General features: G+C 34.0%; 1 protein-coding gene and 1 long non-coding RNA gene across 3 annotated transcripts in view; one reads left to right on the top strand and one right to left on the bottom strand.

The window, feature by feature from the left end:
* LOC117980064 (uncharacterized) overlaps window positions 1-8,246 on the top strand; it is a 30,795-nt gene extending 22,549 nt beyond the window's left edge. Inside the window, exon 3 of the long non-coding RNA XR_004671196.3 lies at window positions 3,163-8,246. This is a non-coding gene — a long non-coding RNA (uncharacterized LOC117980064). The remainder of the gene's footprint in view (window positions 1-3,162) is intronic.
* A 126-nt stretch (window positions 8,247-8,372) lies between these two features.
* PCDH10 (protocadherin 10) overlaps window positions 8,373-27,868 on the bottom strand; it is a 58,468-nt gene continuing 38,972 nt past the window's right edge. Inside the window, exon 5 of one of the 2 annotated variants that reach the window (XM_034959144.3) lies at window positions 8,373-8,903. In XM_034959144.3, coding sequence (XP_034815035.2) covers window positions 8,833-8,903 — 71 coding nt within the window. In that variant the 3' untranslated portion in view covers window positions 8,373-8,832. Of the gene's footprint in view, window positions 8,904-19,663; window positions 26,784-27,868 lie in introns of those variants that run through there. The other variant, XM_003813984.7, reaches the window with a different exon arrangement.

Genomic DNA, 27,868 nt, shown 5'->3' with positions numbered 1-27,868 from the left:
TATCTAGAGTTCATTTGGATGATAATACATAGATAAGATAGTAACTGATATATTCAGCAAAAAGTTAACTATTCTTACACAAATTTAAAATTCCTCTGTGGTTGTTATATTAAATTCTTTATTTCATCAACATATTGCTTTAATATGTAAGTATTATCACATCAACAAAATAAAGTGAAGTAGTACCCACCACAACACTTACGGTAGGAGCATACATATTTATTACCTATAAATTATAATAGAGGTAATCTACTCACACTTGATTGAGCTTCATTTGTCTTCTGTAATCTCTACTTAAATCTAATCTTCACAAATAAATTATCCTCTACCTGCTTTCACTCCAAAATCTCTTACCTCATAAGTACACCTTAGACAATTCTTATATATTGTCTTTCTCATTTCTAAACATTTCGTATATGGTTTTTTGTTTTTGTTTTCGTTTTTTTCCTGAGATGGAGTTTTGCTCTTGTCACCCAGACTGGAGTGCAGTGGCACGATCTTGGCTGACTGCAACCTCCACCTCCCGGGTTCAAGAGATTCTCCTGCCTCAGCCTCCTGAGTAGCTGGGATTACAGGCATGCGCCATTACGCTCAGCTAATTTTTGTATTGTTAGTAGAGATGGGGTTTCACCATGTTGGCCAGGCTGGTCTCGAACTTCTGACCTCAGATTATCCTCCTGCCTTGGCCTCCCAAAGTTCTGACATTATAGGCATGAGCTACTGTGCCCAGCTTGTCTTAGATGTCACTAGATAATAAACTCCCTGAAGCCAAAAGTCATTCTTTGATTCATTTTCAAATCACAATAATTTTCATCAAATCTAGATAAGTCAAAGACAGCTCTGGAAAATTAGCATATGACCCATTAAGGAATGAAGAATTAATAGGGATTCTTTGGGCAAAAAGTAATTGAGAATGTTTTATATGCAATGAAGTAGTTTATGTTTTAACCAGTAAGGCAGTGTGGTGTTCAAGCAATATTAACAGTGAAAATCATTTAAAATGTTATTTGATATCTTAGATATGAAAGTAGAACGCTAATAGTTAGAATAGTAACCCAAATATCCAAATATCTTCTTGTCACAACCCCATCTTCAACACAACTGGCTCTATCTTCTAAGTTTAAAGATTTTTAAATTAAGATCATGGTTTCATGTTCATGCAAATAATGCCTTCAGTAAGGGGAGGACTTGACTCATTTGAGTTGGAAGAGAAGCTTACCAGCTCTGAAAACGTGGGCAGAACTAAAAGCCGATTATAGTTAGCAATTGAATTATGCATGTGCTAGCTTTAGAGGGGACCTGTTTCACTTCTGTGACAAAGATAAATCTAAAGCAAAGAGGACAAGTTCTAAGGAGATTCAAAGTGAGGTTTTCATTTTCAGATATATTGAGTTTGAGGAGCTGGCTTTTAAAACAAGATTTGAAGTGAAAAGGCATCTGAGTGTCTGAGCTAGGATATCTTAAGACAAAGGGAGAGATTACACATAACAATGAATTTAGATGTTGTGGAAGGATATGTAAGTTTGGATAGACTGGACATGTTTATGTACTGAGGGAAAATACACTGGAAGGGATAAAGAAAAGGAGGAGACGATTGATGGACATCCAAGGAGGCAAGCAGGAAGAAATGGGATTCAAAGCACTAATGAACAGATGAATCTTGGAATTTCAAAATTAGTCTTCTCATTTGGATCCTTGAATGAACTCATGCAGGAGCCTTCCAGTTACCTGAGCCAACGTTGTCCTTTTCTCTTAATCCAGTGTGGGTGGATGTTCTGTTGCTTGTAATCTGACAAAATAAATAACGATCAAAACATGCGTCTCTTAAAATGTAAGGATGGCTGCAGATGACGGTGAGATTATGAGTGTCTTAGAGGATGTTATAGAATCTTTTCTGATGCCTAAATTATTTCTCTGAACTAGAAAGCAAGATTATCCACTGAATAGTGTGGGTGAGGCAGGCCTGAAAATAGTAATGGAAACATTGTAACAATTTAAAGGAAAGAAAGGAGAATAGAAGTATATGTGATAATCAACAATGAAATGTCACTAACTATAGAGTTACTAAGAGAATATCTTTCAGATTATCAAATTTGCTTAAAACTCCTTGTCTCTTGAATTTAGAATATATGCATACTAGAGCTATTCAAACTTGAAAAAGTTGTTACTCACTCCTGTAATCCCAGCACTTTGGGAGGCGGAGGTCAACGATTGAGGTCGGCTCACGAGGTCAAGAGATTGAGACCATTCTGGCCAACTGGTGAAACCCCGTCTCTACTAAAAGTGCAAAAATTAGCTGGGCGTGGTGGTGCTCGCCTGTAGTCCCAGTTACTCGGGAGGCTGAGGCAGGAGAATTGCTTGAACCCGGGAGGCGGAGGTTGCAGTGAGACGAGATCGCGCCACTGCACTACAGCCTGGCGACAGAGGGAGACTCCGTCTCAAAAAAAAAAAAAAAAAGTTGTTACGTGACCTGCTATTACTGATAATTGCACACATCAAATATTAATCAGGTAAATCATGTTAGAAAGCCTTTCCGTAATAAAAGAAAAAAATCATAATTTCTTCCAGTGCTTACATTAATTCTTTTCTCTCCTCCAAGGTGTTATTTCAATCTCCTTTTTAATTAAGAATAAGTGATGAATATAATTTATCAGTGTCTTCAAGAGCTCCTTAGTGGCCTTGATTACATGCAAATCAATTACTTACTAATAATCTGTTTTTAAACAAACAGTATTATTTTTCACATTATTTCTGAAGAGCAATAGATATACTTTTAGATAATTCGGTAAAATATCATTACATAACAAATATAATATGTATATATACACAAAAATAGAAATATATGTGTGCATAAAATATGTGTGTATACATATACCCACACTCAGTATATACAGTCATCTTTTGGTATTTGTGGGGGGTGGGTTTCAGGACCCCCATGAATACCAAAATCCAAGGATAATCCCGTCCCTTGTATAAAAGGTGTGGTAATTTGTATAACTTATGTACATCTTCTCATACTCTTTAAATTACCTCTGGATTACTTATAATACCTAATACAATATAAATGCTGTATAAATTGTTGTTATGCTGTATTTTAAAATTTGTATTTTTGTTGTTTTATTATTTTTATTGTTTTGATTTTTAAAAATATTTTCATTACAGTTGATTGAATCAATAGATGTGGAACCCATGGATACAGAAGGCTGACTGTACAGAATGTGACCATGTATTTCCTGGACCCAACTTTGTAAAAGAATGTTTATTTAAAATTCTCATTTTCTGATCAAGAGAGCTAAAATATATTGAAGTGTGAAATAAAAATAAATTATATGTTTGCATTCATTGTACTTCTATATAAATTATCTAAAAAAAGAATGTTCTACAACAGTAAAATCAATAAAATGCGTTTTATCCATATATGGAGAAAGATAAGGCATTGATTATATTTTCATCTGTATTACTCAAAACATATGACTGAAGAACAATATTTTTGACAATCCCTGATTATAAATAATTTCTTTGCTAAAAGTTAATTTATAAGATGAATTTTTATGTTACTGAGGTGTTCCCAGGTCACCTGGCTACCACATGAAGACTATTCAGCAAGTAGATAAAACTTGTATATATTGATAAAAGAAAATAATTTCACAAAAGTCAATATAATTACAAATTGTTAGAATACTTAGCTAAAGCTCCTCTTACGCAGGTATTCAAGGCATAGTTAGGTAAACTTCAAATATGACACTTATAGTAAAGTGTACATAGTCGATATAAAATTTGTACTATCTTTTATCTGATGTAGAGAAAAGAACAAACAAGTGAAGATAGGCAATATTTTTCTGGAAAAAAACATGAATGTTATTAAAAAGAGGTTTTAAAGGTGTTTTAACATTCTTATAATTATGGTCTTTTTAGATTCTTTTCTAAAGTCAAATATTATTAAACTGATAAGCAATTTGTATTATCTTCATGTACTTTAAACAATCTGTCTCCTTCCTTCAGATATTATTCTCACATTAGTCTTCAAATAGGAAATACAAAAACACTGACATCATTAAGTCCCTGGTAGGTGATCTGACTACCTTTGACCTCTAAAATATAAATCATTGTTAAGTATGTAATAAGGATGAAGAAATAAGATTTTAGCACCTTATTACAAGTTATAATTTACAGAGAGACATTTATAATCGATATGGTCTGACTCTGTGTCCCCACCCAAATCTCATCTTGAATAGTAATCCCCATGTGTTGGGACAGGGACCTCATGGGAGGTGATTAGATCATACAGGCAGTTCCCCCATGATGTTCTCATGATAGTGAGTGAGTTCTCATGAGATCTGATGGTTTTATAAGGGGCTTTCCCCACTTTGCTCTGCACTTCTCTCTCCTGCTGCCATGTGAAGAAGGACATGTTTGCTTCCCCTTCTGCCATGATTGTAAGTTTCCTGAGGCCTCCCAAGCCAGGTGGAACTGTGAGTCAATTAAATGTCTTTCTTTTATAAATTACCCAGTCTCGTTTATTTCTTCTTAGCGGTGTGAAAATGGACTAATACAATAATCCTCCAAAAATCTCATAAGTATAGTTGTTGCTACTTCCATTAATGAACTAGTGAGTGATATATCCAGGATCTGAACCCACACGGAGAAATTCCAAAGCCGTGTCACAATTTTAATTATTTCTCACCTGTCAGACATGCAATTCTTTAATGATAATGTCCAAAGGTTTTTTTTTCTTAAGGTGAATTCTCAGCAGTACCATTTGTTGCTTCCTACCAATACACAAACAAGATTCTAGAGCTTACTTGCAAAATTAATGAAAAGGAACTATGTAGAGCATTTAGTACCTTGTAATAATTCTTCTCACTTCTTCTACAATCTATCTAAACATATATAACATACTACAACATTTATTGTAGCCATGATACATATAAATTTTATATGCATTATCCATGGAACGTGCTGATAATACATTGAGGAAAGTTAAATAATTAGTCACAAATTACAAAATAAAAAACTAAGGCACAGTTTGGTTAAGAGATTTTTCAAAAGTCATACGGATTTAAAGTATTAGAAGACGGATCTCAACCCAGGACCTCTACTTCCATGTCCTGAGTTTGATGTATGCATACAACGTATCAGCTTTGTGTATTTCAATTCCAATTCTGCTACTAGTTTGCCACAGGACTTTAAGTCACACTCCCCTGGGCCTAATTTTCCACTTCTGCAAAATATGTGGAACAATAAATCAATGTTTCCTAAAGTATGTCCCTCGTAACTATCATTTGTGGCTGCTAATTTTATAAAAAATAGTTTCATGATCAGTGGTTAGGAATAATAGGCTAAAAAATGTTAAATAAGATTTTTTTTAATTGAAGGACTCGAGACTTTTCTTGTTTTTTGTTCTTGGTTTTGTTTTTTGTTTTTTTTTTTGAGATGGAGTCTCACTCTGTCTCCAGGCTGGAGCTAAGGAATTGTACATCTTTCAGGAATTGATATAGGATGGAAATCCATTTGAAAATAAAAATTCCAATACTTCACCTCCATGCCCACCCTCAATCTAGTGGAACTGAAGGCTTAGGGAGCATACATTTGCGAATTTAAACAAGATCTTTAGATCTGATTTTATTCCAATGTATTCTACTGTGCTTCATTGTATACTATTCTATTCATTACCAATAATGTTACCATCTATCCTAAACTCATTTCTTTCTCTCACACACACACACACACACACACACACACAAACACACACACAAACACAAACAATATAATATGAGATATACTGTCATAGTTTGGAGATGTAGAAAAAAAGCATAAAACCTACAACTTAAGTCTTAAAGTCTGTTGATCATTTCAATTATTTGAACCATGAACTTTGTTTAAATAACACAGCTATTTGGTTTAAATATGGGAGGGATTTATGTATCTAAAATAATTTCTCTTTAAATTTCAATACACAAGATATGTATTTTAGACCTTTTTAATAAACATTAAGTGATGAATTGCTTCATTTTATTTTGTCTTATTTTCCATACCACTTAAGGGAACTAACAGCAGGTGTCATTTGGTCAGAGGTCACTTCTCAGCTCCAATACTCACTAGCCTTATAATTAAGAAATAAAGTGCACATGATCTTCACATCTTTATCATTTTTAAAAGATTTAAGATAGTACCTTTCTCATGTAAGTGTAGTGATGACCAGCATAGTACTTGTCACCAAAGGAGCACTCAATAAGTATTAGCTTTCACTGTAACTTTAGAACTATGTTAGTTTTTATTTTTAAATGAATCTTATATGCTTGTCATGGTTTGTGCCACAATTTGGAGTTGCATTTTCTTACAAAAAATTTTTTATTACTTTTGGTGCATATCTTGGTATGGACTTGTATAAAAATTCATGGTAGAGATGCTCTTTAATTCCCTTTATTCATTGGAATAAAATGAGCTCTAAAGATCTTGTTTAAGAAGAGATGACTTGTCATGCCTGCTGATAATATCTAGAAACTACTACTGCCCATCATCAATGACTGGAACAATTTGAATAAGTCATTAAGAGTATTATAAGATTTTAAATGTTTATTTTGCTTTTTTATTTCTATCCAGAACTTCCACTGAACAGGGAACTCCACATGAATACATGCAATGAGTATGCCCCCAGATCATAAAAGATTCTCCCTATAAAATGGAAATTATTTTGTCTAACATCATTCTGATTAAAATTTAATTCATGACCCTAATTCAGATATAAGAACTAATTTGTGTCTCTGAGTTAACTAGCAAAATTTCACCAAGGTCACATGATTTTAAGTAATAAAGTGAGAATTCAGTTTGTAATAATTTTAGAGTCATCATGCTATCCATTATATATTGTCTGTGTATTTCCAAAAGTATCAATTAATAAAGTGGCACTAACCTAATGTATACCTTAAGGCATAGGTTTGAAACTTCTGAATTTTTAAAAAATTTATGTTTATTATTTCAGGAAAAAAGCATTTTAGTAGATTGGATTTTTTGAAAAATTGTAGTGTCAGAGCTAATTAACAATTATGTTTTCCTTGACTATTACTTGAGTTTTCATCATTTCTTTCCAATACATGCTTTACAGATTATAAGTGGTAAAGTTTGCAAAGTGCAAAACATGGTAGAATTTCCTGGCTTAGAATGAATAACTAAGTATTGTATTCCTCACATACACAATTCCCTTTGAATCAGCATTAGTTTCAAAGTGTATGCTTTGTTCAAAAAATTTTTGCCCTCCTCTTATACTGATTTCAATTGTACCTACTTAACATCTGCACATTCTAGAAACACCAGAATTAAGGGTTTTTTTGTCTTAAATTTAAAAAATATTTCTTTTTACTGACAAACCCAGATAATGTGGATATTCAATTCCTTTGTTTGGATATAATTTCAGGAGAGGATATACACTGTAAGAAGAAAAAAAATGGATTCTCTATGAATAGCTGATGCAAGAGAACAATTCTAAGATATATTTTTACTTAATTCAAAATAGGTATGATAATTATGGGATATTAAAAGTTAACACTATGTACTCTTCCAATATAAAGTTGAGTTTCTTTATAATCTGTTTTTAAATAAGCATAGTATTGATTTCAAGTTGTGAACATACAAAAACCCATTTTTTAAAATCTTCCTGCTGTTGGTAAGAAAGAATGTGGGTGCTTTAAATACTCTTGATGTGTCTGTCACTGGCTGAATAATCGCCCCTCCTGTGCAGAATAGGCCTTTGTCTGTCACTGGGATCACAATGTAGGTGAAGATTGCCATGTTGGTTTTCTATCGACTTCTTAAAATATAAGCACCTCATCTAGGCTGCCATCTCTAGAGTGACAGATTGGGTAGATGATTCCATCACTAGATCGCACTGTGTTTTGCCATTTGAAACCAGATGTCATTTTTGGAAAGAGAGTTAATGCTTTTGTCACAGAGTATTTCTCTTGTTTCGCTTAACATCTACTCACCTTTCAGTACTGAAGAAATACAAAATACAAGCAGATAAGGCTATCCCCAGGCAGAGTTTTCATGCTACCCATGGCAATCTCTGCAGTTATAAAGACCCTTCAATAATCTGTCAAAAACTGACATCACTGTGTGAAGAGCTGTTCATTTCTATATCTCATTTTGGATTGATGTATGTGCACTTTTATATCCTTCAGTTCGACATAACATTTGGCCTTTCATGTTCTCAGTTTAAGCTACAGGGAATTCAGAGCTATTCCAAAGCATAATTATACCAATCTGCATATAAAAGGCTATACGTCCTACAGAGGATTCTATGGAAAAGCAAACTGTTTCAAAGAAGAAAACTAGAAGTAATTCCCACAACTAAAATTCAATAAAGTTACTACATGTTTCATCTGATGAGGACAGCTTTATTTTTTTTAAGCTAGTAGATCAATCCCAAAAATGGTGGGGATGATTTTTTGTGTGCAAGGTCAGGGAAAGAGGAGTAAGCAAGAACTGAAAATTGAAGACGAAGGTAAAGCAACAGGGTGTGTACATTATACATATTGGTTTTGAAAATGGCCACATCACACCAGAAAAATCAATGCTTCATATTACTGTATCAGACAATAGGATTCTCACCTACATAATGTATTAACTATTTATTGCCACATGGCAATATACCCCAAAACATCGCAACATAAAACCACAAATATTTATTATCTCACAATCTGTGTGGTTCAAAAATTTTAGTGCAGCTTAGCTGGGTGCCTCTGGCTAAGGACTCTCAAAGGTTGCAGTCAAACTGTCAGCAGGGGCTGTGGTCTCATCTGAATGCTCAACTTGGGAGTCTGTTTCCAAGCTCACTCATGTGGTTGTTGACAGCCCCTGATCTTGTGCCACATGTGTCTCTCCACATAGCTGCCTCCACAATAGCTCTGCAAGGAATCCAGAAAATAATGAGACAGTATATAAGAAGTTCCTCAAAATGGAAACAATAGCATTTTGATACCCTAACATCAAGTGTCAAATCACTTCACTTTTATCACTTTGATTTTTTTAGAGGTGGTTTACTATATCCCACCTACATTCAGGGGAGAGGTATTACTCAAGGCTGTCAATGTTAGGATGTGAAAATCATTATGGGCCATCACAGAGGCTGTCAACCCTACATAAACACAGTCATGTTAAATTGCTTTAGGTACTTTTTTATATTACAAAAGACATTTCAAAATGCAACTTCTGCCAGTGTGGTTTTAAACTAAAAGTAATTATACTACACAAATTCTGCAGTCTTTTTTCCCAAATATATTGTTCTCCAAATATAATCTTGCTAGTTTTAGAAAGTTTCATAACTTGTAATTGATGAGTACAGTTACTTACATTTTTTGAGTAACAATTTTTATCTTTTTTTAAACATGAAAAATTGAGATTTGAAAAAAAAAACCTCACAAATATAATTGTGTAAATTCTGGAGCTAACAAAGTACTTAGCACAGAAGTTATGCAGCATATGGTTATCCTAGTCCCAAACAGTAAAATGTGTCTGTATGTGCCAGCTCTTAATTAACAGCTCATTAACACTCAGGTGTCAATTGCTGGTGGCAAAGGCAATGCCCAAATGGCCTAGTTTCTGTCATGCACAGTGTAATTAAATTGACCTCAAGTATTGAAGCTTGCTAGTTGTCTGATACTATCTGGACACTAATTTCAGGCCACTATTCAAAATAGAGTAATATGGTAAATAAACCAATGCAATGACCGAAAAGCGATATTGAGTTTTATATTGTAATATAATATAATAACCTTAGAAACAACTGAATAAATAATCACTATTCTAATCTATAACAAATATAACAATGTATATTACCCCTTTGGTTTTAACATAATTGATTTAAAATTACTTTAGATTTCAAGATAATGATATTACAAAAAAAGTAAAAATAAGTTATTATAATAGTGGCATATGGAAAAATGAATTACATATTTTATTATTTTGTTTATTGATATGTAATGAAATAAACAAATTATTAATATTTTAAATTTTAATTATGAATTCCAAAATGTGATTCAATTTCAAACATGTCAGTGCTTTTCTATATAGCCCTAACAACAGCAATAAAAAATATACTAAAGAGAATCCCACATTCAAACTCTCAATAATGTAAGATCAAATTTCCTCATGACATTCTGCATTATGCTTATAAGGCTTTTCTTTTTACGTCCATAGTTTATTTTCAAGCTCTCATTTACAGAGAGGGGAGAGGTCAATTAATGCACTAACCTTTCTTCCTCCTAAAACTTTATGAATGTGAAAAAAAAATTAATGAAAAAGCTACAATGACAAATAAAAGACAAACGATAGAGGAAATAACTATGACAACATTCTGAATGTTTGGAAGTAGATAAAAAGTTATAATTGACATAGTAACTGCAAAAGTTTTAAAACCTTAGCTGGAAGCTAAGAGTGTAAAGAAGAAACCTGGTTTATCCCACACAAAATTCCCAAGGCTTAGTAATTGACAGCACAAATTAGTTCTGAAGTAGGGGTAAAAATAAGCCTAATGAAAAGGACCAAAAATGTTATTAAGAAGCAGTTAGACCTCCCAGATGTCCTCATCAACTGTGCACATGTAGGTGATCAACTATTCCCTCTGGTTAAGAGACACGAGATTTATTATTCTCTAAGGAGGTTGAAACAGAGAGCTCCTACATTAGGAAATAGCAGGCACAGTTTAATGTGCAATCGTCATACCAAGAAGTTTGGATCTTGGGTCTTCTAGTTTTTTTTTCCCAATTAGTTTTCAGAATTCAATTACCCAGGCTTACACCTCCAGGCAGAAGACCTGAAAATATTTCTCTTGGTTATCTAACAAGACCAAGAAGAAAAATATGTCTAAACATATTGACCAGGAGTTCCCCAATTAAATGTTACCTAGATTACCCTACAGACAAACATACTCAAAAAGCCCTCCACACAGGGACAGAATTTATCTTCAGCATTTTAGAGTACCTACATTCTTAATTATGAGCTGACAGCCAAGTATCATAAGACATTAAGAAAAGTCTCTAACATAATTCTAGGAGACACTATTCGGAAAAAATAAAATGAAAAATAAACTGTCATCAATATATTGGATAAAATAAAGTATTGCATACGCAAAGAGTTAAAAATACTTTAAAAGAGGAACATTCCGAAAACAAGAATAACTCTTAGAATTCAAGAAACAATAATAATAGTAGTAATAAAATAAAAACTCAGTAGAGGTTTGGAATAGATACATAAGAAAATACCCTAGAAAGTATATTTTTAAAATATAGAGAAGAAAAAGTAATGAAAATTGACAGACAAGTAGAGGAGGTTCAGCATCCAAATAACGAAGGAGCCAAAAAGATGAAGAAAAATAAGGGAAGAAATGATGAGAGTAATAATTTGAGAAATTTTCCAAAAGTTGAAAGGCTTGGATTTGAAGATTGAAAGAGCTTACAAAGTGACTGCAACATGGATGAAAATGGACCGTCAAGTTACACAATACCAAATTTCAGAACTTAATCACAAAGAGATTCTCTCACAAGTTTACAAAGGAGCTGGGGGATCCTGTGTTCACGAAAAGTTTATTTACAAAAATGGTCCACTTCCTTTAGAAGATGACATGGAAATCCTTTCAAAGAATCAAAGCTTAACAACAGACAAATTTGACATGAGTCAAGCCTGACCAAGACCTAAATTCTTCAAGTGTTCACATAGAGTTTTGATCTTTTTCATGCTAGATACTGTTCACCCTTAGTGTCTGAGGCCTAAAATTAAGGCCCATTGTTATGTGTTGGCATCACTAGGAAGGCCTCAAAAAGCCTAACTTCAAGTTCCCTTCCCACTCTGCTCCAGAAGATGAGGTCTCCTAACCAAACCATCTTCCTTATCAAGGAGACCATGCACAGGCCCTGCTTATCCTGGGTTTTCTGGTAGTGGGTTTCAGTTCCCTGCTAACACAGGGAATTGTTCAAATAAGCTAATCACATCATCCCCTTGGAACCAGGGTGCACTTCTTGAAACACAAAGCTTTTCTCCCACAGTCCCTGGTTGTTCCCTTTGTTTCCAAGTACACGCTCCAAGTGGTCCTGTGCAGAATGCAGTGTCCTCCTCTCCCAGGCTGTGAGAAGATGTGACTAATAAATTGCTGTAGATGCCATTTGTCCAGTGTCCAGTTGCAGATTCTCCATCCCAATAATCCCAGGGCAGGAATCCCTCCCTCACCAATAGAGTGAATAGGAGGCAAGTAAAATAACCTCTTAAAGGATGGTACGACCATGACCAAGGACACCTGGTCAACTTTAATTAACTGCTCTTGGATAACTAAGTGGTTTCATGATACTGGGAAGGCCAAATTGGAACAAACCACTAATTGGTTCCAGCACCACTTTGTTTCCTCTCTTCTCTGTCTAGGAAGCTCTTGTTTTTCTTCAAAAGAAGAATTCTTGTTAATTGACTATACATGGGCATGACTGATGGTTGGGTTTGGTCTGTTTTTGGCAAGTGTCCCTGAGTCTCCTGCCCATAAAAGTAGTGACAACACAGCACCTTAAAGGTAGGCTGGTGCTTGAGTCCTGCCTATCAAGGGTAAGCTAGAGCTCTCTGCTTACAGCATCTAACATAGTGACCTTCACTAGCTGTTTGGGACAGCCATGTAGATGTTAACTGTGACTGTACACCCCCAGGAGGAATATGGGATGACATGTTGTCAGGTTTGTAGAAAGGAAGGGGACCAATACCCTAGAAAGAATTAAGCATGGTTCCCAGGTTGCCTAACAAGAGCTGCCGTTCAGGCAAGGGTAGCCACCTTGCCCATTTCCTGTGTAACTGTTTCCCTCAATGCATCCCATGCATCCTCCTGACTCCCAGGGGTATAAAGGTAAACATCTATGGCAGCCCATGGTCAAGGCACTGATGGAAAAATGAGAGAGAGTTTAGGAGCATTTCTTGCCAGCCCGTCTTAAAACAGTGGAGAGGTAATGCAACTGCTCTCCCAATGAAAAACCCTACCCAAAATTCTTAGGCTTTTCTTAGTGTTGCTGTTTACCAGCATGCAAAAGTACTTCACTGCCATGCCTGACTCACAGTCAAAATGACCTTACTAGATGTGGACTCCAGCACTGAGGAGATTTGAGTGGCATTCCCTGGGGAAGGAGATAGCTGTCCACAGGTGGACTGCTAGGCTCCCAACATTTTTACCCTCAACCACACAGAAGGTCTGCACCAAGAGTGATCAGGAAACGAACTGAAAGCTGTAACTATTAAACTTTACATGTTCAGAAATTCAAAATATTCTGAGGAAATTTGTACAGAGAGAACAGAGAGATTAAAAAAAGAGGAAGGCTGCATGCCTATAGTAGACAATGGTTTTGAGAATGACCTCTGGGTCATGACCCCAGAACACTTCCATTGTGCCAAAATGTTGTCTGTTTCTCTGTTGCAACAAAGATCATGATTCTCAGCTTGATAGGGTAAAATACCCATGACACCCCTATGGCATAGCATAGGTGTTATTTAAAACCCACCTTAAGTCTGGGGCTCTTAAATCCTATGATGCAACCATTTCCTTGGAAAAGACCCCTAACCTTTATGATAATTATTTGAGGCTTTCTAAAGTAAAAAGTTTATAACTATGAGCAGAGTATAGAGGGGAAAAACAAAAAAGAAAGAAAAAGAAGGAAGGAATCTTGAATACAAGGGGAGAGAACAAAATTGAAATAAAGGTATAAAATTGGACCACTTCTCATTGCTCCTGTGATGTCTATACTATCTCTATACCATGGCCATAAGCTGACGGTGGACTTCTCCTTGGTCCTACACCATACATCTTTAGAGTGGCAATTTTTGGCCACATACTGGGCTTTTCTGGAAATACAGAACTCTCATAGACATTGAGCTTCTGATCCTCCATACCAAGCTGGCCATTATGTCTTGGGTCATGAAATCAGCATTCCATAAGCTCTGCACAGCTACCTAGGACTTCCTTCAACAGACTGACACCAAACTGGATCCTCTAATATACTCTCCCTGAAAGACCAAGTGGCCTCACCTCTCCTCAGCCCCTTATCTGATGCCTCAGTGCTACAAGAGATCAACTCACTTGTGGAGCTCTTGACAACCTGGGAACAACTGAGGGAACATGTTGATATACTTTATGGATCAATGACCACCATTACACATGATGGAGCTCAATGGACCTTTACTGCTTTTCATCCATTAGTCAGGATGTCCCTGATAAACAACAGGATGAAAGGGTCAGTATAACTGGCCAAACATAAGACAGTCAGTTTTGCACCAAAAGTCCAGGACAGGAAATGGCTTCTTCTGTACATTTTCATAATCTCTCAATCTGTTGTCTAAGAATTGACCCCTTGGAGGTAAAGATTCCTGAGAATCTCTTGCCCCACAGAGACACAATATAAAAATCAAGGCAACAGATATCACTGTATGTACTAGGGCCACAATACAAGGCCTCACCAGAACACCTCTTATTCCTTTAAAGTTGTAAACATTATTGATACTGACTAAGGCATTTACTTTACTTCTTAAAATAGACAATGTTGGGCTCTTGAGTAAGGTACTCAGTGCAACTTCCATGTACCCTCAAGACCTCGAACCAGTAGTTTAATTAAGAGGCATAATGCCATCCTCAAAGAATTCCTATTTAAGCTACTAACTGGCAAATAGAACCCCTGGTATTGCCATAGGTATAGATTAGTTTAAATCCACATCTGTATTCTCTGCAATAATGCCACACAGGTCCCTCACTTTTCTTTATTGGCCATAAAAAGGATACCACTAAAGTTTATGTTTTTGAAGATTACTTCATGCATAGCCCTCTTTACCCTGGTCAAGTGCCTACTTCACATCCTAGGGAGTTTCTTCCACTGCATAGCAATCTACTTATCACAAAGATATAAACTGATGCCAAGGCTTCAAGGAGCTAATGGGAGTCTAAAATTAAGGCCCAATATTATGTGCTGCCTTGATATCTTGTATAACCAAGAGAGCCTCAAATGCCCTAAGCCTTCTTCACTCTGCTCCCAAAGATAAGATTCCCCTAGCCAAAGAATTGTCTTTATTAGGGATCCCTAAGCACAATTCCTTTTTTTTTTTTTTGAGATGGAGTTTCACTCTTGTTGCACAGGCTGGAGTGCAATGGCATGATCTCAGCTCACTGCAACCTCCGCCTCCCAGGTTCAAGCGATTCTCCTGCCTCAGCCTCCAGAGTAGCTGGGATTACAGGCATGAACCACCATGCCCGGCTAATTTTGTATTTTTAGTAGAGACAGGGTTTCTCTGTGTTGGTCAGGCTGGTCTCAAACCTCCGACCTCAGGTGATCTGCCCACCTCGGCCTCCCAAAGTGCTGGGATTACAGGTGTGAGCCACCCCGCCTAGCACAATTCCTTTTTATCCCTAAGTATTGAGGTTTCAATTCCAGGCCCAGCCCCACAGATTTACTCAAACAATTCAATTACATCCGCTAGTGGGAGGTTGTTTCCTCTGTCCCTGAGTGCAACCCCAATGTGGCCTTTTTTGTTGTGCAGGGCCTTCCCCCCAGGCTGTGAGAATATTTGACTAACAAATTGCTGTCATTCTCATCCATCTATACACTGTTAGGTGTGTGTGTCTCCATCCCCATAATCCTACGGTGAGAATACCTCCTTCGATGGGGTGAATAGTAGGTAATTAAACTATCCTTTACATGCCTTCCTATTTTTCTTTCAATTTTTCACTAAATTAGTTAAAGTAAATTGAGCTAACTGGGGTGGAATTATTAGGTGAAATGATGATGGTTTTGTAAAATCGGGTTAGTCAGATTTACTCTTGGTGATGCAGCAGTTTGTTCAATGTGATTTCTCTGGGAGATGTACTCATATTTGGCTGTAATTGTGCTTATTCACTACCAATATAACATGTCATTAAGAGGAATAAAAATGCCTACATTTCATTTTAATATAAATCCATAAAAGAACAATAAGAACTGTCTTTAGGTTTTTAGGCCAAATTTAACAGTGCCTTATATGAGAGAATCATCGTTATGGGTGAACATAGCAAGAACTGGAAATTTTAAAATATAAAATGAGGTTCTAGATGCTATAATTTATTTGTATATTTTCAAATATCACTACTCCCAAGATTTCAATTTTAAAATAAGACACAGAGAATGGAAACATAGCCTGGCACAGGTGGAGAGCTCAGAGTCAAGAGAAAGGATTAGGGTGGGTTGTTAAGTTTATTGTTAGGTTCTTCCATGAGTTGACTTATATTTGTGTCATTTTCTTCATAGGTGGGATTCAGACCAAGATATTTTTAAGGCCCTGTTCTGCATTAACATTCTATTATCCTGTGGGACCCGCTTAAAAAATAGAAAATAAGATTAATTGCTAGTAGAGGTTAGAAGATAGTTGATGAATATAGACTTAACAACTTGAAGGTGTTAAGACTTCTTCAAAAATATTTGTTGAAAACATTAGTTGAACTCAGATGCATAGGAAAGATTTTAAAATGTCTTCTACAATTGTTACATCTTTTAAATATTTTATTAACATTTTATTTATCTTTATTACTTATTGTTATGGGTGTTTGTTACAAAAAAAAGGAAAAAAAAAATGCCAGAAGGTTTGAGTTAACCTGTGTCCTTTTTACATGGGTCAAGACTAATTTTGGTACATATACTAGCCAAAGTTATATATACAAAAAAACTTTAAAACTAATTATAATTTACATATGATATATTTATAAAATTACTTCTAAACATTATTGAGAAAGTTTTGACTTAAGAGATATAATTTAAATAATATTAATAACCATTAGTAGAGAATAAAGCAGAATGCAGCATGAATAGTACCATTTTATATTAGAATAAAAATAAAAGGCCGGGCGCGGTGGCTCACGCCTGTAATCCCAGCACTTTGGGAGTCTGAGGTGGGTGGATCACGAGGTCAGGAGATCGAGACCATCCTGGCTAACACGGTGAAACCCCGTCTCTAATAAAAATACAAAAAAATTAGCCGGGCGTGGCAGCGTGCACCTGTAGTCCCAGCAGCTCGGGAGGCTGAGGCAGCAGAATGGCGTGAACTCGGGAGGCGGAACTTGCAGTGAGCCGAGATCAGGCCACTGCACTCCAACCTGGGTGACATAGCAAGACTCCGTCTCAAAAATAATAATAATAATAATTAATAATAATAATAATAAACAACTGTGGAGTTGTTTAAATATAATGCAGTTCAGGCCCCACATGGGCAGCAAGCATAGTAAAATTAAATGATAGAGAAAATTAGAAAGCCTTTCTACAAATAAGATACCTTTTTGCAGAGTTTTTTTCCTTTACATTAACTTGTTTAATGGCAGAATGGTCCTCTCCGGCAAAGAAGAAAACATCTGTCATCATCATTTCTCCCTCACCTTCATCAGCTGACTGACCAACATGGTAGTGAGGAAGTACATCCTATTTGTCCCCCCGAAATGCCTCTCAATTCTATCCTCTCCCCTCCATTTTTACCAGTCCATTCTAAGTCAATTGTGTTCATTTGTTCCTTACCTAGAGATTCACAGTAGTCTCTTCCTACCCCAATGTCTCTTTTTCTCTTTTCCATTTTTACAAGTTATCTTGCTATTTAATTAATTAATTATTATTATTATTATTATTTTGAGACAGGGTTTCACTCTGTCACCCAGGCTGGAGTGCAGTGACACAATCTCAGCTCACTGCAACCGCCATCTCTCCAGCTCAAGTGATTCTCCCACTTCAGCCTTTCAAGTATATGGGACTACAGGTGCGGGCCACTACTCCCGGCTAAATTAAAAAAAATTTTTTTTTGTAGGGACAGGGTCTCTCCATGTTACCTAGGCTGGTCTCCAACTCCTGAGCTCAAGCGATCCGTCCACCTCGTCCTCCTAAAGTGCTGGGATTAATTACAAGTGTGAGCCGCCAGCCAGGCAAGTTATCTTGCTAAATCTAAATTAGGCAATTCTTAGTTATTTGTAGCATTTATTTTTAACTTTTATTGTTATTATATTTAGGACTGGGATAGACACTTCTATAGAGTGTTAAAAAATGCTTTCACACACACACAGAAATACATCTTAAACTAAAAAAAAATCACCTAATATACCTTTTCACTCCAAATAACTGATTTGCAGATAGAAGCTTGCTTCCCACCTCAGCAGCAACATCTATAACCAATAACCATAGTGTTGTAGCCTTATCATATAGCTTGATAAAAAGCTATGCCAGTATTACATATTCTTGCATGATGTTAGTGGTGTCACCAATTTTCCCCTATTCTGGTTTCTAAAGTTATAAGTACATCATCTTAGAATTAGGAAGACACCTTTAAACGGAGTAATATTTGCAAACACTGTCATGTGAGGCCATACATCATTGTCAAAGAGACAATGGAAGCAACGTAAGCATCTATGGAGGCATTCAGTGAGGTGGTTTGATATTACCACATTTTAAAATCAAATTTAATATACCTCTTAATGTTGCTTAAGGACTATTGTACCACTTTATTTCATTCTTTGTCAGGTTAAAACTAGAATTACTTATCATTTGTTCATTACTTTTTTCCTTGTTTTAACTTATGTATGTTAAAATGTAACTCTCACAAATATCTCTCATTCTCTCTGCCTTTAATTCAATTTTGTTTGGTATATTCTGTTGCAACCATTGTGTTGTTTTTTTGTAGTCTTTGTAGCCCTGTCATAAATAAGGGTGTTCTTCACGCAATGTTAAAATAAATCATTGATTGCATGGGTTGAAAAGCCCATGCCAGCTTGTTGATGATCAAATACTATTGCTTTCCAACCAGGCATTTTGATACTTTAAAGACTAATATTAAAGGGGATCAAAATGCAGATGTTTTACCTATAATATTATCTTTTATTTTCATGTATTCTTTCATATGAGCCTGTTATTACCTTTCCCAATCACACGCACACACACACACACACACACACACATGATTTTGAGAGAAATACTTTGCCAGAAAAGTTTGAAATTGGCTATTCACTCTATTATTAATTAGGAAACACAACTGAGCATAAGAGAATTCTCACATTTTTGAAATAACATTTAGAGTTGTGGGCTTACACAATTCACCATGCCAACACTTCTTTTCTTCCTTTTTTCACGATCAAAAGAAGAGTTATTCACAATGATAGGGAGAAAATGGAGATGGGGATTGTGTTTCAGATTAGGTGATTGCAATGTTATCTAAATGTTCCTATCTTTCAGACAGATTGGTTGAGGAGTTGCCCAATGATCATCAGATGTTTTCTATGAAAAATAAAGAAGCAAACCAAAACAAAAATATCTTCATCTACACAATATTTTCATTATGGATCAATAAATTCCCTTCACAATATGAATACTTAGAAATATCAGTTAAGTTACAGATTATTTTGAACTACCTTAACTGGGAAATTTAAAACCTAGTTTTCATGACAAGGAGATAAAACTTTTAATTGATTCAAAAGAAAAAAATAAGTAAACAGGAGGACACCTCTAGGGAACAGAGCCTGTCAAGCTAAGTAATTACAACTTCAAGAAGTCTACTATTAGAGCAACTTTTAAAATTCAATTCTATTGAGCAGATACCAAATACTGCCCAAATTCATTTTTATGAAAATCATATGCAAACAAAATGATTCTGTCAAATATGCAGTATTTCCAACAAGCATTTATTTGTATGGAAATACATATTCAGAAAGGACATTGGGGTCAGATAAATATGTCCTAGTGCAAACATACACATGTATTTTTCAATAGTAGAGATAGAGGACTATTTGAGAGCTGTAGAAGGAAGTGGAGGAAGAAAGCGAACCCAGCCAGATTTGTTTTATTTCCTGTACTCCATACCACTGATAAATGGAGAGGCAAATATGAACTAAGCTGATGAGTGGATACCAATGGCAAGTCTACTTTCATCTTGAGGTTTTGAAATTTGCACTGCTTAGACACAGCTCTGTGGCAGGTTGAAATTTTGAGAAAAGAATTTCTTTTGTTTGTAGACTGTATTCTATACTTTTGGTAACCAAGATCAGTGGTTAAATGTTGAAAAAAATTTAATAACATATACTACTTGCATTGTGAAACTGCCATTGCAAAATTTTAACGGAGAAAATTATTGCAGTTAAAGAGATCCGAACTAGCCAACTCCATCTTGCTTTTAACTTCCAATCTGTCCTTGTTCACTCCTGGGCATAGGCCAAGCTAACTTTGGGAGGAACTTGGTTTATAGTTTAACTTTGAAACAAAAATGATAACAGCCCTTTCCCAAAACAAACCACTTTCCTGTCTGGGGATTAGACTGCCTTTGTAGGACTAACAAATTAGCCACAGGATTAGATATTATGGTTTAGGAATCATGCAGCTGGAGGCTACAAGATTCTGACCTTTTCTGAATTGCTTCTGGGGATAACCTCACTATTGTAATACCTAATATCACTGCTTGAGATATTTTGGAGACCCTTCACTTAATCAATCAGCTGGCACCATCCAGATTGATAAACCAGTGCATCCAGTCTTGTGACCCCCAGCCAGGAACTAACAGTGCAACATGACAGCTTAACAGCTTCTATTTCCTATGATTTCATCTCTGAACCCCCCAATCAGTACTCCTGATTCACTGGTCCCCCCACCCACCAAATCATCCTTAAAAACTCTGATTCCCCAAATACTCTGGAAAACTGATTTGAGTAATAATAAAACTCTGGTCTCCCTAACAGTAGGCTCTGCATGAATAGCTTTCTCTATTGCAATTCCCCTGTCTTGATAAATTGGCTGTGTCTAAGCAGTGGGCAAGGTGAACCTGTTAGGCAGTTACAAGTCTGTGTTAGAATTGTTCTATGCATTTCAGATTCATCAGTTCACCTAATCCTCACAGCAATTCTACAACTAAGTGTACTTATCCATATTTTACAAAGGGTAAAAGATTAAGATTCAGATGTGAGGTAACTTCAAAAATATCTTCCCTGTTTCCACAGCATTAAATAAGTTTAAATTTGAAATACAGATCATATGGTGCAGTGCTTTTCAAATATTTTGGGGAGTGATTCACAGTAAGAAATATATTTTACATTGTGACCTATTTTATATATGTATATATATCTGAAAAAAGTTTCACAAAGAACAATTTGCTTTTACATAAATGATGTATTTGGATACTTTTCTAATCTACTTTTCTATTTTATTTACTTATTTTTTATGTTATAATCTCGGGCCACTGATAAGTCTCAAGCACAAATTTTGATCACTTAATTATTTGACTATTTAATATTTTCTTCCAATTTCCCTGGAAATTGTAATTTTCCTAAAGGCAGATAGTACCATTCATTCTTACTTTCTCTCACTGTCAGACCTCAGTATATGTCTGTAATCTAATACAATTTAATTTTACCACTGAAAATTCATAATCTTAAAGAGTCTATATTTCCCAGAAAGGGTGAAAATAAGGGATAAAAGGTAGTGATACACAGGGGGAAGCAAGGCAACTTGTAATCATAGCTGTTAACTTTTCATTGAGAACTATCATTCTTCTGTATTTTATTCGGTTCTTTTCCACTGAATTGGTTTATTAGATGTTCAAAGCAAGAGAAACACCTAGCCACACCCTCCCCCTGGCTAACTTGTTGCCTTATAAAATGAACCTTGGTCCAGATACGTGCAGTTTGAACTCAAGAAAATCAGTTACAGAGAACACACATGAGATTAAGAAGAATATTTCTTCTATTACCTTGTAGTTAATTCAGACTTAAATTTCTATAGGGTAAATTCTGATTATTTTAATATTGTAAAAAGTATCTATCCCTTAATTCATATTTTCTTCTTGGAAGATGATACCCATATGGATTTTATTTTTCCTTACATTTCTATCAACTTTAAATATGAAATGCTGTGTTTCTAAAGCTATAGATAAAATCCCTTTCTTTTATTGCTTGAAGGTACTCATATCTTATGTACAACCTCTATGTTAATCTTTGTGGACCCTTGGTATTACTACACATCAAAAAAAAGTTAAAAAGTAAATACAGCATTAGGTGGAAAAATATATACTTCTATGATTCATTTTGGGTATCTTGAGAATCATATACAACTAAATGTCTACTTTCAAAACTATAAATATAATGAAATCCTTTAAAACCTAGCATATGCTGCTTCAAATGAGACTCAGTTTTGAACAGATGTCCCCTTAGACCTGTTATATTAAGACTAAAATTACTAAATCAGCATTAGATGTTTTTAAACTTAGAGCCATATTTGCCACTGATTTTTATTCAAAGCTCCCACAGGCGTCAGTGGAAGATCCATGCATGGAAAAATGGCATAATATGTATCCTAGTTTTATTTATTTCATATGTATACAGCAGTATAAAATAATTTATTACATTTACACTCATTTTACTTATGTATTATTATAGCATTCACAGTAACAAACACTATAGTTAAGATTGAAACTCATCTTTTGTTATAATACCCTGTTTTCACTCACAGATAACTGTCTCAGAAATGTGTTTAGAGCTGAAATTCCCTGCTTACTTTCAGCTCTAGCATGTATGAATGTATTGGAAGTCTGAGTTCCATCATTCAGAAATTTTTGAGTCTCATGTGAAATTTAATATTTTTTGAAAGATGAATGCAAGATTTTTATGCAACTCAAAAACATCTGGAGAGTAAAACTTCACACTAAGCATGTGACAACTTTTCAAGAAATAAAAGCAATTTTTCTAATTTTACAAATACTTAAAAAATAACAGTGATTAGAAATACACGCATGCACACTAAAAGTATTAGAATTTTAGTCGTATTATTGCCTGCAATACTCTGGCGGCACCCATCTACCTGCATTCATACAGAATGCTATAATCTAAAACCTATGCCAAGATTTGAAGAAAAAAATACTCTACTGAACAGTTTCACAAATTACTATATAAGGATTTTGTCTGACTTAGCAGAGGGATGTTTCTTGAAGTACTAACAATATATAAAATAATTTTACTACTCCATGGTGTAAAAAATATGGAATTCCATTATTTTCTGTTTTTCCTTGTTAAAAAGGAACACAAAAGGATGTTAAGTGCAAAGCCTTTACCACTACAAAATTAGACTTGAAAAAGATAAAGAACTCAAGAATTTGTAATATGAAAAATATAAGATTTTCAGAAAAATCATCAAGTATACCAATATTTTAAGTATTTTTGAGTTCCTTGGGTATCAATAGCACACATAGAAACATGAGGGGGAAAAACACATGCAATGACAAATAACAGTGCTATGATCAGTCAATAACTTAAATACTTTTCTTGATCTTGCTGAACTTTTGCCACACTCTGCCTGAGTAATTGTTTTAAAGACTAACTGAGCTCCAGTAAATAATGTTTAGAAGGTAAAATGGTACAATTAACGTACAGTTGTTATAGATTATGTTGGGAATTGTGAGATTCTTTTTCCTCCTCTTATTGAAGAAGCAAGATAGCTTCTATAATACAGAGAATCTGATGGCAAATTACAACCCAATTAACAAATAAAACAATGAGAAATTAAAATATTTAAATATTCTACTATAGTTCTTAATTTGCAACGTTTGATAAAGGCAGTGCATTTAATATCTTTAAAAAATAAAATACACATATTTCCTTAATATTTGCCAAGAAAAGATGATACATATATCATTGACACTATTATATCTGTGAAGTAATTCTGATGTGATATTTAAATTTGATTTAAGATGATTTCACCAAACTATGTTCACACGTTAAAAATTAGAATTCTACATGTGGATGAAATATTTTCTAAACATTGTCTTTTGACATACCTTTGAAACATTAAGACACTGTTTCCACAGGAAATTTTTTTTGACTTTGACTGCTCTAAAACTAACCATGTTAACAAGGAGTAAATGACATGATTATTTTTTTCTGAAATAATTTATTGACGAAATACTGTCTAATACGATGGGTATTATTCTTTGATGTATATAAAATTATGTAAGATTGGATATTAGAATGACCAGATTAAATAGAAAACCTATTCTAAAATTCCTTGATATATTAATCTAGTAAATGCTTAATTAGAAACCTTCATTATTTGTTGGTTGCACTTTCCATTTTATAGTCCCCCTCATTGGAAGAAAACATTTTAACCAACTTACAAGAATCATATCCTTACTCTGTTGTAACTTCTAATTTACTTTGGATGCAACAGATAAGTTGATTAAAGACCTAATAATTTAGCATTTTATCCTTAAACAACTCTATTTGTCCCGCAAATTAGGAAGAAGTTCTGGTTTTGGTTTTGTAGATTGATGATAACTAAAATGTAAGTTAGTATAACTAGTTACTAGGATATATGAAAATAACTAATACACAAATATATAACAAAAAAGTTGGTTTAAGGGAGATTATATACAATGATATAAAAGGTTAAATAATTAAAGAAAATGTCTTTGAAGTAAATGACTTAATATAATTACTATACATGAAGTGAGTATAATCTTATTTTCAATGCATGCAGTAAGGAAGATGGATGTGGATATTCACCCATGATTGCAAAATGATGCATGAAACATTTTAATTAAAGCAGAGTGACTCAACAAGAAAATCATTTTCTTGTTAAAAAAAAGAATTGGAACAAACAGACTTTTTTCCAGTTAAATTATGTATAAACATTTCCTTACTAAAATAGTCTATCATTCAAAATATTAATGTAGTAATGCCAAAGTTTAAGAAAATGTTACTGCTGCACTTAGTGAATTTATGTGCTTTTTGTATTACATATGATCTGTTAGCTTCATATATGTTTAAAGAGACTTCAAAAGGCTGGAACATTACATACATTATTTTGATATATGAACTGATTGGAATATGATATATTAATATCTAATTTGATAACAGTCAAATGAGTGATACCAATATATCACTCTAAATGTACATATCAGGACCTAAGTGTGTGTGTGTGTGTGTATATATATGTATTTTAAAGTTAAATCTAGGGAGAAATTTCCACTTAAGTTACATAAAATTTGATGAAGAACATTTGTCAAATGTTAAGTTTTAGTCTATTCTTTAATAACACAGTGCAGCTCAAACTGTCATTGAATATAAGATCAGTTAAAAATTAAGGAAAGTATTTCAAAACAGGTTTCTAATTTGAACTGGGCAAACATTTTGATATAATGTTGAAGCTTTGATATAATGTTTTGATATCATATTTTAGAGGGTGAGGGGAGCTGTGACAATTCTGTTTTTTGCTTGAAAGATTATCTTATATTCTCTGATTTTTTTCCTCTCTCGAATGTGTTCTAACAAGGCATACACAACAGTAGAAAAAATATATAAAAGAAAGTGCGTCTTACTAAATTTAATAATTAATATTGTTGACATAAAAGTAAAAGGCAAGCTTAACTTTTGAAGGCTGACTCATGAAGAATTTTTTCATTTATCAAACACTGACTATATTTAAGCTATAAAATTTTCACATGGAATACTGAAACAATAATGTACCATGATTCTATCTCTAAATTTATTTTAAATTTAGAGCTCTTTCATATTTTATAGTTATCCTTTACCAGTTCAGATGTTTCTATATCTCTATATATTCATATAGAATTATAGATTTTATATTCATGTGTAATTAAGTCACAAAACTATGTAAAATAAAATTCTGTGTGAGTGATATGACTGATGACTTCTTAAAATAGTAATCTTCAATTACATATTTTACACCACAAAATGTACAGACACCCAGTTTTTTTCTAACAACAAATACAGGTGAATTTATCGATTCTTTATAAAAGCTTTAAGTGATTCTAAGTTCAAAGCCATAGAAATAGAATCAGACTTATGCAGATTGTTAGATAGTTTGATAGTACATAGTCAGTGCTCTGTCTGATAACATCAATAGCTACATCTTTGGCATTGAAAATTCAATATGAGTTTTTGACAAAATTTTGTAGCTTAGAGCATCATTTTCTTTTAAACAAGGAAAAACAGGGTTGAGTAAGGTATGAAAATTGGGAGAAAACTATTAATGATTTTTCTTAGTAGGTTTGTCTTTGGGACCCTGAATTACCTTTTATTTTATTGTATGATGTGGACTGTATGCATCCATTTAAAAACCAACTGAGTTGTACCACATTTTAGGAAAATTATATAATATAATATATATATTTTATATTTATTTAGAAGCTTTGAAATAGTACAGTAAACACTTTGCAACACGGTGTATAAACTACAGAATGTCTTTGATATTTTGTGGGTCTTCAGAATACAACATTTTTTATAACCCACAGGTGAAAAGAACATAATCACAATTTCTCTTGTAAAGTTGGAATAGTTTGGGGAACACTTGATCACACAAAAATAATATAAAACAGTCAAGTTTAAAACAGTGATATTGCATTTATAATGCACAAATTTCCTTTATCTTTATGACTGGCTTCTCGTGTGAATATAAACATCTAAAGGGCTCAGTGACATTTGGAGAGAGAAAGATAGATAGTGCTGTAAACAGGCACACACTGATCGGGGAGGCAAAATCTGTTGCCTCTAAAGTTTCTACAGTTCTGCACATTTCAACTCATTTCTCAGGCCTGCTGAGAGCAATTAGGTCCTATAATTGGCCATGATGACTCCACCCGAAATCTAATACTCAGTTACACATGACTAACTGGATGGCCAAGATAATGAAGTTGAAAAGTTGATGCTTTTGTTGGTCGACTTTGTGCAAATCATGCTGCTTCAGGTAAGTCCTGTAGAATTGACTAGCATATCCTTTTCCGTGCTGTGAAAAAGAAAGAAAAATACTCTAAGAAAAAGAGGTTGACTTTTGGAGTTTAGAATTACACATTATTGTAAAAGAAAGAATACAGTTAGAAACTAGTTGTACCCTCATACCAAACACATGTAGTGTCAAACTTTTTCACTGCTAGTAGTCACAGCCATTCTGTTGTTTGGTTTTCTGAGAATGATAATTTTGATATTCTTATAAATTAGTTTTGCATGGGAAATGTACATTTTATATACCAAAGATGAAATTTGTGAAGATTAACTTTTTAAAGTTATCTACATAAAACAATCCCTACACTTCACTATTTATGCACAGAGTATAGAAAAAAATGTGTGGCCCTTACATTTCTAGAAAAAGTTTCTAGCAAAATCTATAAATAACTTGTTTTATATTTAATTTCATAAACTATAAATTATACATATTAAACCAATATTTATTATGGAAAACTGTACCAGAAAGTGTTTATGTAGTTAAATAATTTAAAGATGACTCACATTTTCTAGGTTTATTTAATCTCATTTATAAAATTTTAAAACCAAGTATTTTTATGGCCCATACATTTTTTTAAAGTATTCTTACTATGAGAATCCATTTTCTCATAAAGGAATTAATAAAGGCAGAGGGGAGAAAGATATTATCAAATTTGCTCTAGTTGTATAAAATATATTAAATTACAAAGCAGAATGCCCAGATTTGATTGCCCAGATTTCATAATTTTAACTATTTTGTTTATTTGTAATGATAAATAATATTTCTTCCCTTATCCATAAACTTTGTAATATTTGACCATAAGCACAATGAGAGCAGAAGTTGTATCATATCTATCCGTATATGGCACATAACAGACATATAACAAAAATGTGTTGAAAATAAAGCTAGTTGAATTTAGATTAAATTTTCATATATCTCATTAAAAGTTACAAAGTACATTAAATAGCAAAGCAATTATTTTGATCTCATAAATGGTTGCTTTTTTTAAACAAAGATAAGAACACGTTGATCTTCTCAACCTTATTCTCTGGTATTTCAACTCATTTCAAGACTATCTAATTATCTATTTATCCTAATTTATTTTTCCT

The sequence above is a fragment of the Pan paniscus genome, chromosome 3, assembly GCF_029289425.2.
Source record: "Pan paniscus chromosome 3, NHGRI_mPanPan1-v2.0_pri, whole genome shotgun sequence".
In the NCBI taxonomy this organism is placed as follows: Eukaryota; Metazoa; Chordata; class Mammalia; order Primates; family Hominidae; genus Pan; species Pan paniscus.
This window is presented reverse-complemented; position numbering and strand designations above follow the sequence as displayed.